Source organism: Pundamilia nyererei, unplaced genomic scaffold (genome assembly GCF_000239375.1).
Source record: "Pundamilia nyererei isolate P.nyererei 1_Seehausen unplaced genomic scaffold, PunNye1.0 scaffold00113, whole genome shotgun sequence".
NCBI lineage: Eukaryota > Metazoa > Chordata > Actinopteri > Cichliformes > Cichlidae > Pundamilia > Pundamilia nyererei.
The window spans coordinates 1908457-1924568 of record NW_005187514.1 but is presented as its reverse complement, the minus strand read 5'-3'; the positions used below and the strand labels follow the sequence as shown (position 1 = coordinate 1924568).

General features: G+C 40.7%; 1 protein-coding gene across 1 annotated transcript in view; it reads right to left on the bottom strand.

Annotated features, from left to right (window-relative positions):
* LOC102194268 (lipoma HMGIC fusion partner-like 2 protein) overlaps positions 1 to 8884 on the bottom strand; it is a 10939-nt gene extending 2055 nt beyond the window's left edge. Inside the window, exons 1-2 of the mRNA XM_005741796.1 lie at positions 8766 to 8884; positions 304 to 1003 (exon numbers count right to left, since the gene is read on the bottom strand). Coding sequence (XP_005741853.1) covers positions 304 to 706 — 403 coding nt within the window. The 5' untranslated portion in view covers positions 707 to 1003; positions 8766 to 8884. The remainder of the gene's footprint in view (positions 1 to 303; positions 1004 to 8765) is intronic.
* Between the last annotated feature and the right edge of the window lie 7228 nt (positions 8885 to 16112).

Sequence of the window (16112 nt, the reverse complement as noted above, 5' to 3'; positions counted from 1 at the left end):
AAAAAAACTTAGATATGTAATTTCTGAAATCAGTTTTCATTGATATTTTGTAAACAGTAGACTACATACTAGTATACTCTGGGGTGACCCCTTAATCTGACTGGTAACTGGTTTTACTCCAGCAACTTTATTATATATGCCCTTTCATACTATAATTTATTTATGTCATAAAATAAAAAACATTTCAATTTAGTGGAAGCTGTCCTCAGAGCATAGTTTACATATATATGAAGGTGGGAGGGGGCACATGATTACTTTCTGTAACAAAGATACTTAACACATACATACAGATTAACAATTTACCTGCAACAGCCTGAAGCAGTCCGCAGATGTTGAATATGCTCTTCTTCAGGATGCTCTGAAAACACAGGCTGAAGATGGAGATAAAGGCCACACACCCAAGCACTAATGTCCCCGCTGCCAGAAACAACATGGCAGCCTGCCAGAAGCCGCTGGCCACTTCTCCAAATGTCGTGGCATAGGGCCCACAGTTCACCTGCGAGGTCCCAATACGAAGGCAGCGGTTGTAAAGGCCGAGAGATGGCCGGTACTCTGAGTCCACTCCTGCCCTGGTCCCGCTGGTGTCATTCCGAGGCGATCCCAGCAACCAATCCGGGCTCATGAATGCAATGAGCTCAGCAAAGGCCACTACAATGCTGAGTAGGGTCCACAGCATGGAACGGCATGTTACAATAACATGGCACATGGCTTTAGCTCAGAGAAGGTAAAAAACAATGATGAAAAACTTAATAAAAATTCTTGAAGCCCTTTAAGCTATTGGAGAGTTTCAGTTCCCTTCCTTAGAAAGAGAAAGGTCTGTTAGGTTCCCTGCGCAGATCCAGATGGGCTGCTGATCTTATCCTCTCAGAGCAGATGTTGTCCCTTCTCTCACCTCTTCTTTGCCTTCTTCCTCTTTGAGGTAATGTTTGGCTTCAGACATCCCAAATGGCAACAGCGCACCAAATCAGCTTCCTTTAGTCATGATACCGCCTGAACAGCAAGCCTAAATGAACAGAGACACACTGAAGTCAGCAACACAACAAGGACAGGGTGTAAGAAACATCTACAAATGATTCTCCAGCAACTATGAATCATCACGCTCCTCCTTAGGCTTTCCAGATGACAAACAGTGTCCAATTTGTACCCTCTGTCATCAAACATTCATCCTTACCAAAAACCTACTCCCAAAGCGCTACTTTAAAGTCACAAACAGCTTGTTATGAGTGTGTAATAAGGCAAACTTCCCAGTGTGTGCTAGAACAGTCATGATGAATCACAATGCAGAGTTTATTCTGTCCTCGTTTTACTCATGGTAGACATCTGGCTGGTTGATTTTATCTGCAATGGGATAGAAACTGTGTGTTTTGCCACTAAGCAGTTGTTAGCGCAGAGCAGTACAAAACTCTGTTACAGCATGCCACATGTGACAGAATCAAACAAAAGCCACTTTCAGTATTCACTAAAGTGGGTGGCTCCACATTTTTGATTTGGTAGATTTTTTTTTTGGCCAGATGCCTTTCCTGATGCAACCCCCGAGGAATTTGTGTCTCCTCCTGGAATCAAACCATTAATCTTTCACTTGGGAAATGTGTAAACCACTACACTATGGAACCACTGATAGGATCACACAATATAATGTGCCATATCCTCGCCGCTGTCACAGGCAGACACAACATCAATGGGATCCTTCAGTTCACTGCTTAAATTACAGCCTGAATAAATGAATGTACATCAGCATTAGTTACTGGCTTTCATTAAGCTTAGCAAAGCAAAATGCATTTCTTTGTTCTTTATTCAACAGAAATAAAATCTGTATTAGTGCAATGGGCAGAAGTCCCAACAATCAATGGCACTGTTGCTGCATTATGATTTACTTGCTGTGACCAGATTGGCCTCGACGCATCCTTGGTCTTAGGGGAGCAATGAAGTTTCTTGGAAACCCTCTGATGTCATGAACCAGCTGCATGATACATACAGAAAAATATGCAGGATGTGTTATCTTCACTATCTTGGCAGATCTCACTGGTAGATCCAAGGGAAACCTGTGTCTGTGCATTCCCCCAGACAATATTTAAAGATTTTGTAAAAAATAAACTAAACTAACTAAACCTTCATTCATTTTTTAGTTCTGCAAAAGCAAAGAACTAAAAAAAAATTCATGTCTTTTGTACAAAGGGAGTGGGAGATATTTCAGAGATCTCAAAATCTGGAACCATAAAACCAAACGAATATTTTTGGCACAGCTTGGCACCACTGGAGTTAAGACAGAAGGGGTTCTCCCGTCTGTATCAGTTATGAGAAACCATTAGTCAAGCACTTTATAGAGCCATAACTTTCACATAGAAGGGAGGAGAGGCTTGTTTAACTAATAGGAGTCAATGTTATTGCTCTAATTCTTGCTGAATGTGTCATTTTGCCAGTGATGAAAAGTTCAGCACAAAAAAAATTAATTAAGAGCTATAAGTCACTCTGGTGACCTGCCAGGAATACTCCAAGTACAGCACCAGGAATCACATAATCAACCATCCAGCCTCAATTAAAGGCGATAAATCATTACACCACATCTGTCACGATCCAAGTCATTTCAAGGCAAAACACTTCAGGAATTTCCAGACCAAGTATTATCTGTTACCCCTACACCGAATCACGTGAAGTCAGGATTAACCAGATCATAACAACAAAGTCGAAGCATGACGACATTTGAGTAGCAGGTATGAGATTTGGAACGGTTAAGCCGTGATTCAGTTCAGGGGGATTCAGTCATGTCTGCAGTCCCCTGTTGTGTTTGAAAGTCATGGCAGGATGTGTTTGTAGTTTGTGCACAAGTCTGCTTTGATTTTACTTGGACGGTGAAGCCGTCTTAAAGATTCCTAGTTAAATCTCATCTAGTCTGCTTGTGCTTGAGCAGAATTTTAGTGTTTCAGGACACTTGAACTTTATTCTCTTACTACTATCTCACACACTAATTAGAGATCACACAAAATTCCAGCTAAAGTACACTGTCTACAAATAATTACCCAGAGGGAGGTTAAACAGAGGGAGTGCATTTCAATTACAACTGGGCTGAGTAGAGATGAAGAAGATCCGCCAACATCACTGGTCGTTTTCAGCCCCATAAGGAAATGGCAGAAATAAACAGGAAGCAAACAGGAGGCATCAGTGTCTGTGCAAACGTTTTAGAGATTCACTCATGCATTGTGAGGATGACCTGTCAAACTACCCATCTAAACACAGTGTGTCTGAATGAGCTGTGAATCCGAATTTCAGGGAATTGTAGCTGTAAAGAAAAGACCGAGAACAATATAAGCAGGTATTTGAAGTGTGTTTATGTGTTTGAGGATGGTTTAGGGAGTGCCCTATTCTATTACAGTCCTTGAGATTGTTCCAGGCCTCTTCACACACACAATGGCTTCTTATTGTTATCACCGTTACCATTTGGCAGTCATATCACACAACAGCACTCACCGCACAGGCAACTTTTTAGCTCTATTTATAGAAATCATTACAATACAGAAATGGTGTTTTTAAGTGCGTGTGCATTGTGAGAAAATCAATGCGTGTTAATGTGGCTCTTTCAAGCGCACATAATCATGTGCGTACATTTGTTTGCATGAGCTTTTGTTTTTGGCTGCACAGTCTACACTTTTAGTTCCTCTGGAGTTTGAGCCGTCTGTTTGCAGCTGATTATAACCCATCCAGCCTGAGCATGGTGCTCTCTGTTAAGACTACAATGCCCACAAATTAGCAGCTCTGTACAGAGATGGAGCCTACAAAACATACCTCGTCGAGGCAGTCAGCAGGCACCGTGTGATCTCTCTCAGCTACTACAGGAAACCTCTTCACTCACAGCTCGTCTTCCGCCCTCTAGTCTCAAAGAGTGCTGTCAGAATTAAGCCTTAAAAAGTTAATGTTACACTTTTATTAGGACCAAGTATTTTGAAGTATTATCTATGCTTGTATTTAACTCAAAATTGTAGAGAGCATGCAAGTAACTCATTACTTGCAGATTAATTTGTCTGACAAAGTCAAAGAAAAACAAAAAACATCTACAAAACGCCCATTTCTTTCCGGGGTTACCAAGCTTGGCTGATCAATACTAATACAACTGCTATATAAATGCAATCCACTATTATTATTATTATTATTATTATTATTAGTACCAACTTGTTGATAGGCATTTGCCTGAGTCTGTGGATGTATGCATGTATATATATATGCACATTCTGTGCATAAGAGTGCTTACTGCAGTATTGTTGAGAGAGCATAAAGGTCACTACATCCTGAAATTGATGAATACTTTCCGCTTGTTTGGTGGTTGTTCTGGGAAAGCGCTTGAACAGCACTTCCTCAGCAAGGTCAAGATTTTCTGTGTGTTTATATGAGCACTGGGGAGGAGTATTTTACACTTAACGGCACATCAGGCACTCAGAAATATGACTTATTCATAACCCGGTGATCAAGGCGCTGTGGGTGAGAGGCCTTTGCTTCCCTGTTGCTTTTGATAGATACATATCTTGAAACAGGCAGATCTTTGTTACTGCAGTTCTCTCTGTGCTTGTGGAGTCGCTCTCATATGCATCATCCCCAACACCGACAGACCGTGGAGACTCTTTCATGAATCCTCCCTGATGCAGAGTTTGATGTTACGGTAGATATGCAACAGGATGAAAGATGTTCAGCGGTAATGTGGTTCTGGATCTGATCTCGACCTGCTTTATCCCACGCTGCTCTCCTGTCCTGACACAAACCAAGCCTGCTGCACAGCATTACAAGCATGTAGAGAGGGCCCCGAGCCAACTTACACACAGCCTTCTAATACTTCATTCAACAGGCCAACATGAACAGTCTCCTTGCTGCTACGAGACAAACTTTCTCTCATGGAATTTACAAAAAATGCAGTCTGTGGGCCAACAGCCAGCCATGTGGGCCACAGGTTAGACATGAAACCTGTTGTCCAAGCAGTTTGTATGCCCAGTAAAGTTTCTACTAATGAAACGAAATGTCCGTTTGACTCCAAGCCCCAGATAAAGCAGCAGATACATATGTGGGTCAGTCAGCTAGCCGTTAGAGGAAGCCGCTGAGGAGTTAATTGGTCTGAGATATCAGCAACAGTGCTGGTATCATGCCAAGGTGCTGAGGTAATGAGTGCAGGCCACTGTAGTCTGTTCTGAAGGGTGAAAAGTGAATGAGGACTGAAGGTGGGTGGTTAAGAGATCTAAAGCATGCTGACCCAGATTATTTGGTAAAGGGAGGATAGACACAGCCATTAAAATGGGAAACAAAGTCCATTCATTGAAGATGTGAGAGACAATGAAAATGCTATTGTTTTTCTGTGATGAGCCTGTTTAGAAAAGCATGTTTGAGCTGGTAGATCAGCCGCCCATAGCAGATGACCCCCCCGTTAATTTGGATAGAGATCCCCCAGTAGCAAATTTTTCATAACCTAAACCATAAGCCCTAAGTCGAGCTCTGCTCTGCGCTGCTCCTCTGGAAGTAAGGGCCTCATAAAAGGCTGACTCACTATCTTTAGGGCAACACAAGGGCTCATACAATATGTGAACAGCAAGCACACTCAAATGATAAAACTTTCTGTCTGCATCATCACAAATGAGGAAAATGAAAAATAAATATGATACTAAAGCAGTTTGATGCCAGTCAGAGTTGGGCGGGATCAAACGTGTCCTTCTACCATAAAAGAATGCAAGCAGCTGAGCTCCATATGACGCAAGTGAGAATGGAGCAACGCATCCACCACCCACGCCGGAAAAAATATATTAACCGCATGTCTTTATTTTCCAATTAATTCCAGTACATTATTAATAAAAGCTTCTTGGTGCTTCATCAAGACTCATCATCACTTGTGGCCTTCAGTGTAGACTTGTAAACTTTTATCAGTGCTCATTTTTATCTGCTGAACAAAAACACATCAACGCCACGCTCTCTTCACCTCCAACAAACTTGTGAAACCAAGACCATGTTTACCATCGCAAATGTCAGCTGTTTAAACAAAAAATTAAGAATGAAAAATAAGAGGAGATGTTGCAAACAGAATTAATACGTTTTACCTAGTCCTTTGATTGCCACACCTAAACTTATAGCCTCAGGGAATTAACCATCCACCTTACTGCAGTGTGTGCTTCAACAAGAGAGCAGAGAGCACCCAAGAGTGAGTCACACAAGGCATACCAAGCATAAAAGACAATAAGCGCAAGATAAGTTTGATTTCTTTGGTTTACTTGCTCAATTGTCCCAGATATTATGAAACAAGAGCTGTTCTCATCAAGAATTCTCTCTTGCTAACCATAACCATGTGAGCTGCTGCTTTTGCTGCCCTCCATAAAGAGCGGAATGAAAGAGCTGCAGGAGGAGAAAATGTTTCCCATGGATAGGCATTTACCACAATTTGTGTCTCATAACGTCTGCCACTGAGTGATGGCCACCATCAAATGCATGTTTAGCGCTCCAGAGTGAGTTAGATTTATTTTGCAGGCCCAGATTAAACACAATAAAACATTTCAAGCTGCAGAAGACTATTACTGCTGATGAACAAACGCCAGCAGTTCTAACTTTCATATACAACCACTGGACCTAAGGTTTCGATGACAATAGAGGGGCCCAAAAATGTAAACAATAAGTCAACAGCGAGAAGCCCTCCAACATCATGCCATAACAATAGATCCCACTTCACTGACAAACAAACACAAATGCACAATCATAAACGGTCCCAGCCTGTGCTCACTCAACCTGGCTATAATCGCATCAAAAAAAACACATGACTTCCCCACAGAAAAGTATCAGCCAGGCTCATTTGTGCGCATGTGTGTGTGTGGATGTGCCAAAAAACAGAAGAAAAATCAGCAGTCTTCATCTGGTAGAATTCAACTCAACAAAGGCAACACAAAGCCATGCCGACACCATTCCCCCCCCCTTACTCACTCTACCTCTCCAAGACATGCCACCGTTGGCCCAGAATGCACTTCTTCACTCTCAAAAACAGGTCGCCATGGCCCCTAACCTATTCAATCTGTGCAACACCCCGGCCTCTCACTCCCCATGCAAACTCTGTTGTAGCCTCACAGTTTGTGATGCACAAAGTCAGTAAGTGACCCTCACATTTCACTTACACAAAGACATGCATGACGCGGGCTGGCTCTACCCCTTCAGCCGTCCCGCTCTCCAGTTTGTTTCTGAAAGGATGATTGACGTACACACAATCTATTCCTTTCTTTTCTATTTTTTCCTTTCCTTAAAAGATCATAAGAGCTTTGGCATGTTAATTAGATTTGTATTCTATAAAACTACTATAAACACTAATATATCCATTTGGAAAGGATTTAAATACTAAAATCCCTTCAAATCCTTGTTTGTATATGTATGTGACATTTCCTCTCACTGCATTCACACTCTGAGATTTACATTCAGTTAGCAATGAGAAATGTATCAAAACACACGGACGAAAACAATAATTACAAGGAGGTAAAAACAAAAAAGGCCACACAACACAACTATGTTAGTCTATGAAAAGAGTTCCATAAATAACTTGAGTATCCGGCTGTGGCTGCCTCTAAAGGTTTACATATCAAAGTATGCATGAAGGACAGTTTACAATCACACTCAGTAGACAACAGGAGTCTCCCAGAAGGAAGCAAAATCTAAAGGACAGCAACAATGTGAAGAACTGTGTGGCGTAACTGGATATAATAATGGTTTTATCTACAATAATTAGAAGTCTGTCAATCGTGACCCTGACTCATCACTTATGCTTATGTTAAAAACTAGTTTTATCACAGCCTGATAAAAACCTCAATAAATAAATATGACTTACGATATTTCCTGCATTCACTAGAAGCACAGCTTGTATTTTCACCGGAAAAAAAAAAAGCAAAGAAAAAGACATCTCCCTTGGCTATCATCAGCACATTGCTCCATTCAATGACACCTAACAAGTTTGCGCTTGTCAAAACTCACTCATAGGAAAAGAGAGCAGGTTAGAGCAACCACACTGAAGGAAATTACGGCAGAACTACATAATCTTTTAAAAGGTCACTGGAATTTGTTGAACGTTGCACGTGTAAGTGCAAAAAATGCAGTACTGATCATTGGATGAGTCACAATGAGAAGTCCTCACTGAAAGTTAGCCATAACTCACTTTTGTCATTATTATTGCTAAAGTTTGTTCTTGATGTCAGCTTGAGTAAACACTGCAGATGTTTCTTGATTTGTTTGGTTTATGATGTAGCACCACTTCCCCTCACAGTGCAACAGTGTGTCAGGCAGAGAGAATATTACTCCCTGGGTGGCTTTCCAAAGATGGACCTCCACCCTGCACCGCACTTCAAGGACACGGGGTTGTGGTGGAAAGGGAAGGGGACAAAGGGTTGCTGTGCGGACATGTGCGAAATACAGATAAAGAGGTGAAAACCATTAAAATATTGACGTTTTCAACCGCTGCCACATGCTGCATCAGAACACGGAGCCAGCTGCAAGTGCAGATAGCTCACTCTGTGAATAAATGCGGTCTTAACGCACAATCCTCCAAGAAGTCTTAAAGTAGCAACATGCCTGTGTATTACAACTCAGCGAAGCATGCGAACTCCAGCTGCGAATAATCAATGAAAAGCTTTCCGACGAAAGAAATCAGCTGACACATGAACGTTAGGCTGAGCAGCGATTGATTTACAGCTGTGCTTTAATGGTATTTTCAGCAGTGAGATTCACATCTGCCGGCCAAAAGCTGTGTCATTGCTACAAACTCTTCTACTTACCGAAGTCGAAAAGCGGAGAAGTTTTGAAACACTGCTTCGTTTCCCGGGGCAGCCCAGCTTTCCAAGCACTCATTCACTCCTTTCTTCGGGACTCTCTCCTTCTCCCTCCCACAAACCCGCCCCGCTACCATCTGACGCCATCCTTTCTCCCCCCCCCCCGTTTACGCCCCTTTCTCGCCTCCCCCTCTCGCTCCCATCCCCCACCCCGCCGTGTGCCACAGAGAAAGTAGACGAAAAGTTGTAGCGATGATTAGAAAAAAAATTACTATTTCCTGGATGTTCGTATTCTCAGCTCTTCAATTAAACGCGTCGAGAACGATCTACGCACTCCTTTTTTGTCTGTGCAATGAAATTCAGTTTTTTAAATCTTAATGGGTACTGCTAAAAACACATAAGTGTAGACATATCATATATTGCGTATATTTAGGTGAGATATCATTTTACATCATGTTATTTTACTGGGATATTTGATTATTTATGTTCAGTCTGACCAATGAAATAGTCCTGGATAAATATTATCATTATGAAAAAGTGCGCCTTTCATGCTTTTTATGTTGAGGTCAACATACGTTTGAGTTATCCATGTGAGCCAAAAGCCTTTTTTTGGTGTTGCCTCTGTATGATGTTACAAAAACAGAGCGATATACCTAATATTGGCCTCGCAGACACACAGCTCTGGCTGTGATTACAGCAGCAGCTGTTCAAAGCTTTTGTTTATGAGGAGGGGCCAATAAGAAGAAAGAAAGAGAGCTGCTAAAGTGGTTTAAGACATGATGAGAGGATAAGCTGGGTGGCAGCACTGAGGCTGAGTGTGAAAAAAATAAGGAATTATTAAAAAGGGAAACTATATGGAGCTGTACATGAGAATAAGAAGTTCTCCTTAAAAAGCTGACAACAGATAAACATTTTGCTTGTGATGACTTGTGATTTGGATTTTGACTTTAACGCAACAGTTTAGCAACAAGATATCATCCTGAAACCAGTTTGCCAAATATGGAGCTAAAACCAGGAGCTGTTGGTTTAGTTTAATAAAACACTGTGTAAACAAAAAAACAGAAAAACAAAAGGTTTTAAACTGGCTTTTATGAGACCACGATAACTGTTTTAATCATTTTATCAAATATTTCTTTAAATGCATAACATTGTTACCAAAATCTTTAAGGAGTAAGGGTTTGTGATTTGAATGTTTATAAATGGTTTAAAGCGCTTGAGCTGATGGCAGCTGGACTCCTTTTAGGTTCTTGTATATGTTTTCTTCAAGCTTTTTCTGAGTTGAAGATGCCTTTCAGATAAGAGACTAAACATCTTCAACAACCTGAAAGAAGTTTAGTTGCCTTTGATTTGAGTACTTTAGACTTAACATGACTGAACTGGAAGACTGAGAACCTCGACAGATGATGCTTGTGAATGGTTTTGCATTGATTGGATCAGGTTGGCATCAACGTATAACTTAAGATAGCCTTGACTACCAGACATTTAAGGCACCAGAACAGCCTTAAAAGCTTCCCTCTGCATGTTGAGAGTAGTTTGACCTAGAGCCACGAGCCACTCTTAAACATGTTGTGACAGTGAGGTATAATCAAACTGCTAAAACTTGAGGAAGACCTTCACTCTGTGAAAATTATAAAAGGAACAAATGCACTGCAGGGTGTTTTTAAAGGACTGTGTGTTGTGCACCGATAGTGTTGTGTACTGAAAGTTAAATTCCTTTATACGGTAAGTGTGTTTGTAAAAACAGCCTCATGCTGTCATAGCCAATTTTTCTCAGATCCCTGTACTGATTTCTGGTGTGTCTAATGATGTTTAAAATACATATGCATGTTTGACTGTAAGTCTGTTGCTCATCAGAAAGGCGCATCATCATCATCATCATCATCATTATTATGGCCTACATACTGTATAGCTGTGAACCCTGAACCACTGCTGCAACAGGCACAATTAAAATCACAATTAAAATTAAAATAAATAAACGAAAGAGAAAAGAGAAAGAAAATGTAGTTTCAGTTTTAATTTCTCTGTATGTTTTATACAATGAATGTTATCATTTACCATTTAAGGAAACATTTAAGGAAAGTTGCACATAGTAACAGAAAATTACCAGAACATTTTCTTTTCTTTTGTTCCTGTTGGATTTTTTTGGTTTGTTTGTTGGGTTGTTGTTAGGGTTTTTTTTACAGCGTGCGACCTCCCACAGTGCACTGCACATGTAGTTTAAATACCATCACTGATCTTTATTAAGTTTTGCCTGCTCTCTCCTGTAGTTTATGCATTCAGCGGGCTCGTTGTTCTCCTCTTTTCTGCCTTTTCTTTCCCCCCAGCTGCAAGCTGGTTACAGCAGATTGCTGCCTCTCCTTCAGAGTAGTTTTGCTTGAATTTGCTGTCTGTTACAGAGGAGCTATTCCTCCCCAGTGTTGTTAAGTTCAACTTATGAACTTAGGAAGCGCCTTAAGATGACTGCTGTAGTCTCAAGCTTCAAGCCACTTTACACTGTTTGATAACACTGACTTCAACTTAAATCTTTTTTAATTTCACGGGATTGTGTTTTTTGTCTTATTTGTCATACACCCTTCTTATTCAGTATAAGACAAAAGCTCTAAAGCTTCTCATTTTAGTAAGAAAAGACGACATACAGTCTTGACACAGTCCAGTTTGTATGTTCTAGTATTACATGTGTCACTATGATATATACTGTTTGGGTTTTCTTTCTATATTTTGGGTGTTTGTGACGACCACACTGTTTTCCGCTGCATTCCTGTTGCATACATTTTGAACAAGCCATACACAAAACCTAATGAAAAAATAAAGCCAAGAAACTCCTCTTCCAGGCCTGCTAACTCCAGCTTTCATTTCGTCTCTGGAGTGATGCAGTGGGAGCTTTTTTTTTTTTTTTTAAGAGCTGCCGCCCTCGTGGCACTCTTCACAGACTCACACTTTACAGTTTGTCTCCTCACTCACACAGTGCCACAGTTCTGCGCTGCAGCCGAGCCACTGTATCATTTGGGTTGCCCTGCCTTCAGAACTTCCTCTTTCCACACCAGTGCTGTTTGTGTGTCTCATCTTGATGAGGACACTGTGGGAGGCAGATAAGTCTGCAAATAGAGACGTGTGGTCATGACATAGGAAGACGTTCTTAGCTGCTGGGTAACTCCATGGGAAATGCAGACAGGACTTGGGAGACACTGGGAAAGATGAGTGGGTTTGATGGTTAGTGACTGTGGGGAGGAAGTTATGATGATGCCATTCCTGGTGCATGTGTTTACAGATTTGTATGTGGGTGTGTGTGAAAATCACGGCTGCCTGGTATATTTGTGTTAATTGCAGTAGGGATTTTAATATATAGCTGCACACTTTCTAAAACTATCAATGCGTAAATCTTGCTAGAATCTGAAAAATCTAGACATAACTGGTGGTTTTTAAGTTTCTTATAAGAAGCTGACTTTATGTGGATACAGGTTTTGTTCATGTTGCTGCCATGATGTGTAGCAGGAAGCTGGACCCAATTGCTGGAAACAGGCGGAGGTAACAAAAAAGAATCAACTTTTACTGAGGTTGAATTCAGAAAGGTCCAAAATGGCACGGGGCCAACAGCAAAACACACAACGCAAGGGTAAACTGGCTCAAATCTGACAAAAGACAAAGGGTAATTGGGGCAAAGTGGAGACATCCGGGAAACTACACACAGACCTGGGAAAGTTAAAACAAGAGACAAATGCCTATCAAATCAAAACAGAAAGCAACATTACAGAGGAACACCTCAACTCACAACAACAGAGACAAAGACTCTTACAACACAATATTAGGGAATATGAGGGATGCTAGACTTAAGTAAAGGAGGAGGAGAAAGGAATCCAAGATAAATCACAAGTGAAAACACCAAACAGAATACAGCGTAACAAAAAATGAAGACCAAGAATCTTAAAGACACGAAACAAACAGAAGATAAACAGAAGATACTAACAAACAATAGGAATCAACTGGAAATTACACAAAACTGAGTCAAAACTCCAGGACCACCACAGTAGCTGGTTATTATGAAATTGCATAAGTATAACCTGCTTTGCACATGTTTTATTTGTTTACCCCACTGAGGACAGTGTTTGTCTATCCTTCATCCTAAATCTGACAATTTCTCATCTCATTTAAGGTTGTAAAATGGCACAAAACTACTAAATTTTTATCTATTAATCCACAACTTCATGATTTATATTGTGTTATAGTGGAAACGACTTGAAAGGTTTTGTAAAAACAAATTCCTAGGATTCCTTTATAAGTTAATTATGCATGTTAATTATAATTATTTGCAAATATGCCAGTAAATATATCAAATACAAGCGAGCATTTGTAGTAAATCCTCATGCACATTGGTACTGAATGTATTACATTATCTGTCATTAAATTGTGAATACAGTCATATGAAAAAGAAAGCTTTCAGAGGACTGTCTGCAGTCACAGGACTGCAGAACATGCAAAACATTTCTCAATGATTTTATCTGCCTCTTGCATTACTGTCGAGGAATGTTCCCCCACTCTTCTTTGCAACGTTGTTTCAGTTCATTGAGGTCTCCGGGCATTCGTTGATGCGCAGCTCTCTTAAGTTTATGCCACAGCACTTCAATCAGGTTGAAGTCTGCCCTTTGTGATTGCAACACCTTGATTCTTTTTCTTTTTTTGTTCAATGATTCTGTTGTTGATTTGCTCTTGTGTTTGCAATCACTGTCCTGTTGCATGATCCACTTTCAGTCCAGCTGTCAGACAGATGGCTTCACATTTGACTATAGAATACTTTGGTGTGCAGAGGAGTTTATGGCTGACTCAATAACTGCAAGGACTGCAACTTTGAAAAGTCGTAAAATGTAATAATTAACATGATAACTGAGGCCCGTAGAGTCTGAGATGTAGGTCTTTGATGTTTTGCCGTTTGTCAGCTCTCCATGGTCTGACATTAGGGTGAATTTACAGGGTCATGCACTCCTGGGAAAATTGTGGCATTGCATTAAAACAAGACTTAATTTTTCAGTGCAGCAAACTCCCCAAACTTCTGCTTTTATAGTCATATGACAACGTTACTTTTTACATGGCATGTTGCATATATCTTCAGACTTTAGAGGGGAATAACTTATCCCGGACTCTCTGGGGCTTCAAGAGATGATGTGATACATTTTCAGGCTGTAACATGTCAGACTTACAGACTAAGGGAACAACATGTTAACACTCATTTCCCCTTGATCAGCTGATCTTACAAGTGAAGCTTTACTTTCATAGTAACAATGCGATCTTAAATACTGTAAACAAAAATGTAACTGTAGCAAAAAGACTAATGTTTTTTTTTTTCATCCAGCCAGTCCTTTAGGAAAAAATCCAGTTAATTGAAGGTTTGGTGAGGTAAACATAAACATACAGCAGGCGACAGTGTGGTCAACGACCTGGCATTTAGAAAAAAGGAGAACACATCATTCAGTTTTGTTTAGCGGTGTTTCCCAGCAGCATACAGTTTGATGTTGGAAATGAGGTCAGAGACAAAGACATAAATAAAATATGACATAGAGGTGACACAAGATTTTGGCTCATGTAAAAACAGAAAAGAAGTGATGACGACTTTGCAGAGAAGAAAATGCTCTCATGTCCCCGCTGTGGCCAAAGACTCATTTTACCCTGATGGATAATTACATTCTCATTTTATCTAAAAACAAAAACAGACATTCAATCTGTGACTGACTCATACATTTGAACACCAGTGCATAAACTAAATCATCTTATTTGGTCATTTTGAGGAGATTTTTCTTTTTCAAATTTTTGACTTGCTGCTTATCCAAGTTTTACTCATCTCAGCAAACCAAACGTCCCACAGTCACAAGGACAGACGTGAAACATTGCAGTATCTCCAGTCGCAAAATCCCATTGAGCATTCAAACCTAACAGTGCTGCACTCTGCTGTCTGCTTTGCCAAAATAAATACAGCTCCTGGATGCAAGTGACTTCATGAATTGTGTTTGAACACCACATCTGCGGTTGCTAGAAAACAAATAAGAAATGCACAAACAGGGCTAATCGTTTGCATTGTTTTTCATTATCCTTTAACTGTTTCTTCCATACTAAAATCCATACAGACAATAATATTCAAGCTATACTAAGCCAGAATTTATTGTTTTTCTCAGCTAATAATTTTATGACATATTTCCCAGTGCTCATTATTTTTGAGCGATTCCTGCTGTCATTCTAAGGCACTATGGCAAAGATAAGTTACCGTAAACCTAGAGACACAGAGAGAGTACACACTAAGGGGTAATAAAAAGGAGAAGATAATGAAAAGCCCTGCAACAGCTATATTACAGTGAACTGTACGCTCACTCTGTCTTTACTTTAACCCATACAGGCAGTTCATACGTCATGAAATCACAGGGCCAAGAATTCCCTGTTAAGTGTTTATACAGAATTTTGAATGACACATTTAACAGTTAAGAAATGATAATTAATCCTTAACAAATAAAATAAATACAAACAACATATATCCCTCTCGGCCCTGCAGGCAGTCTATCCTTCAAGCTCGAGTCCTCTACCAGAGACCTGGGAGCTTGAGGGTCCTGTGCAGTATCTTAGCTGTCGGTTGGGACCATCTTCCTATGTATTCCTGGATGGTCGCTGCCTCATCCTAGACTCCAGTCTTGTTAATGATCTCACTGAGGGGGTTCAGGCCTATGCAGAACAGCAGTGTGGACAGAGCATCTCCTTGGTAGATCCCGCATTTGATACTGACTTGTGCTATGGGCTTGAAGTTGGCCTCTAGTGTTGTACGCCACATTCCCATTGAGTTCCTGATGAAGGGTCTTAGGGTCCTTTTGATCTTGTATAGTTCTAGGCATTCCAGGTGTGGGGCATTGAGTCATAGGCCTTCTTGTAGTCAATCCAGGCAGTGCACAGGTTGGTCAGCCTAGTCTTGCAGTCTCGGCTGACTGCTCGGTTTACCAGTAGCTGGTGTTTTCCGCCTCTGGTATTCTTCCCAATCCCTTTCTGTGCACCACTCATTTATTGTGTCATATGCCTGTTCATCTAAGCCGCTATGATGCCTGACAGGTGGTACTGAGGCGGGTTATTGTCGGTCGTTGGATGGGACCAGTCTCTTCTGGGTGTCCTTCAGGATCAGGACTGTCCGCCTAGGTGTCTTGCATTTAAATCTGCTGCAATGACCCGGTTACTCCGTTCACCAGATTTCAACACAATTTCGATCCGCTCCTCACGTGTTAACCTCTTTGACATGTCAATGGCTGTGAACAAAGAGAAACTTGTAAATAACTCATGAAAGAATAAAGTTACGTTGAAACCAAGCACACCATTGTTTTTCTTGTGACA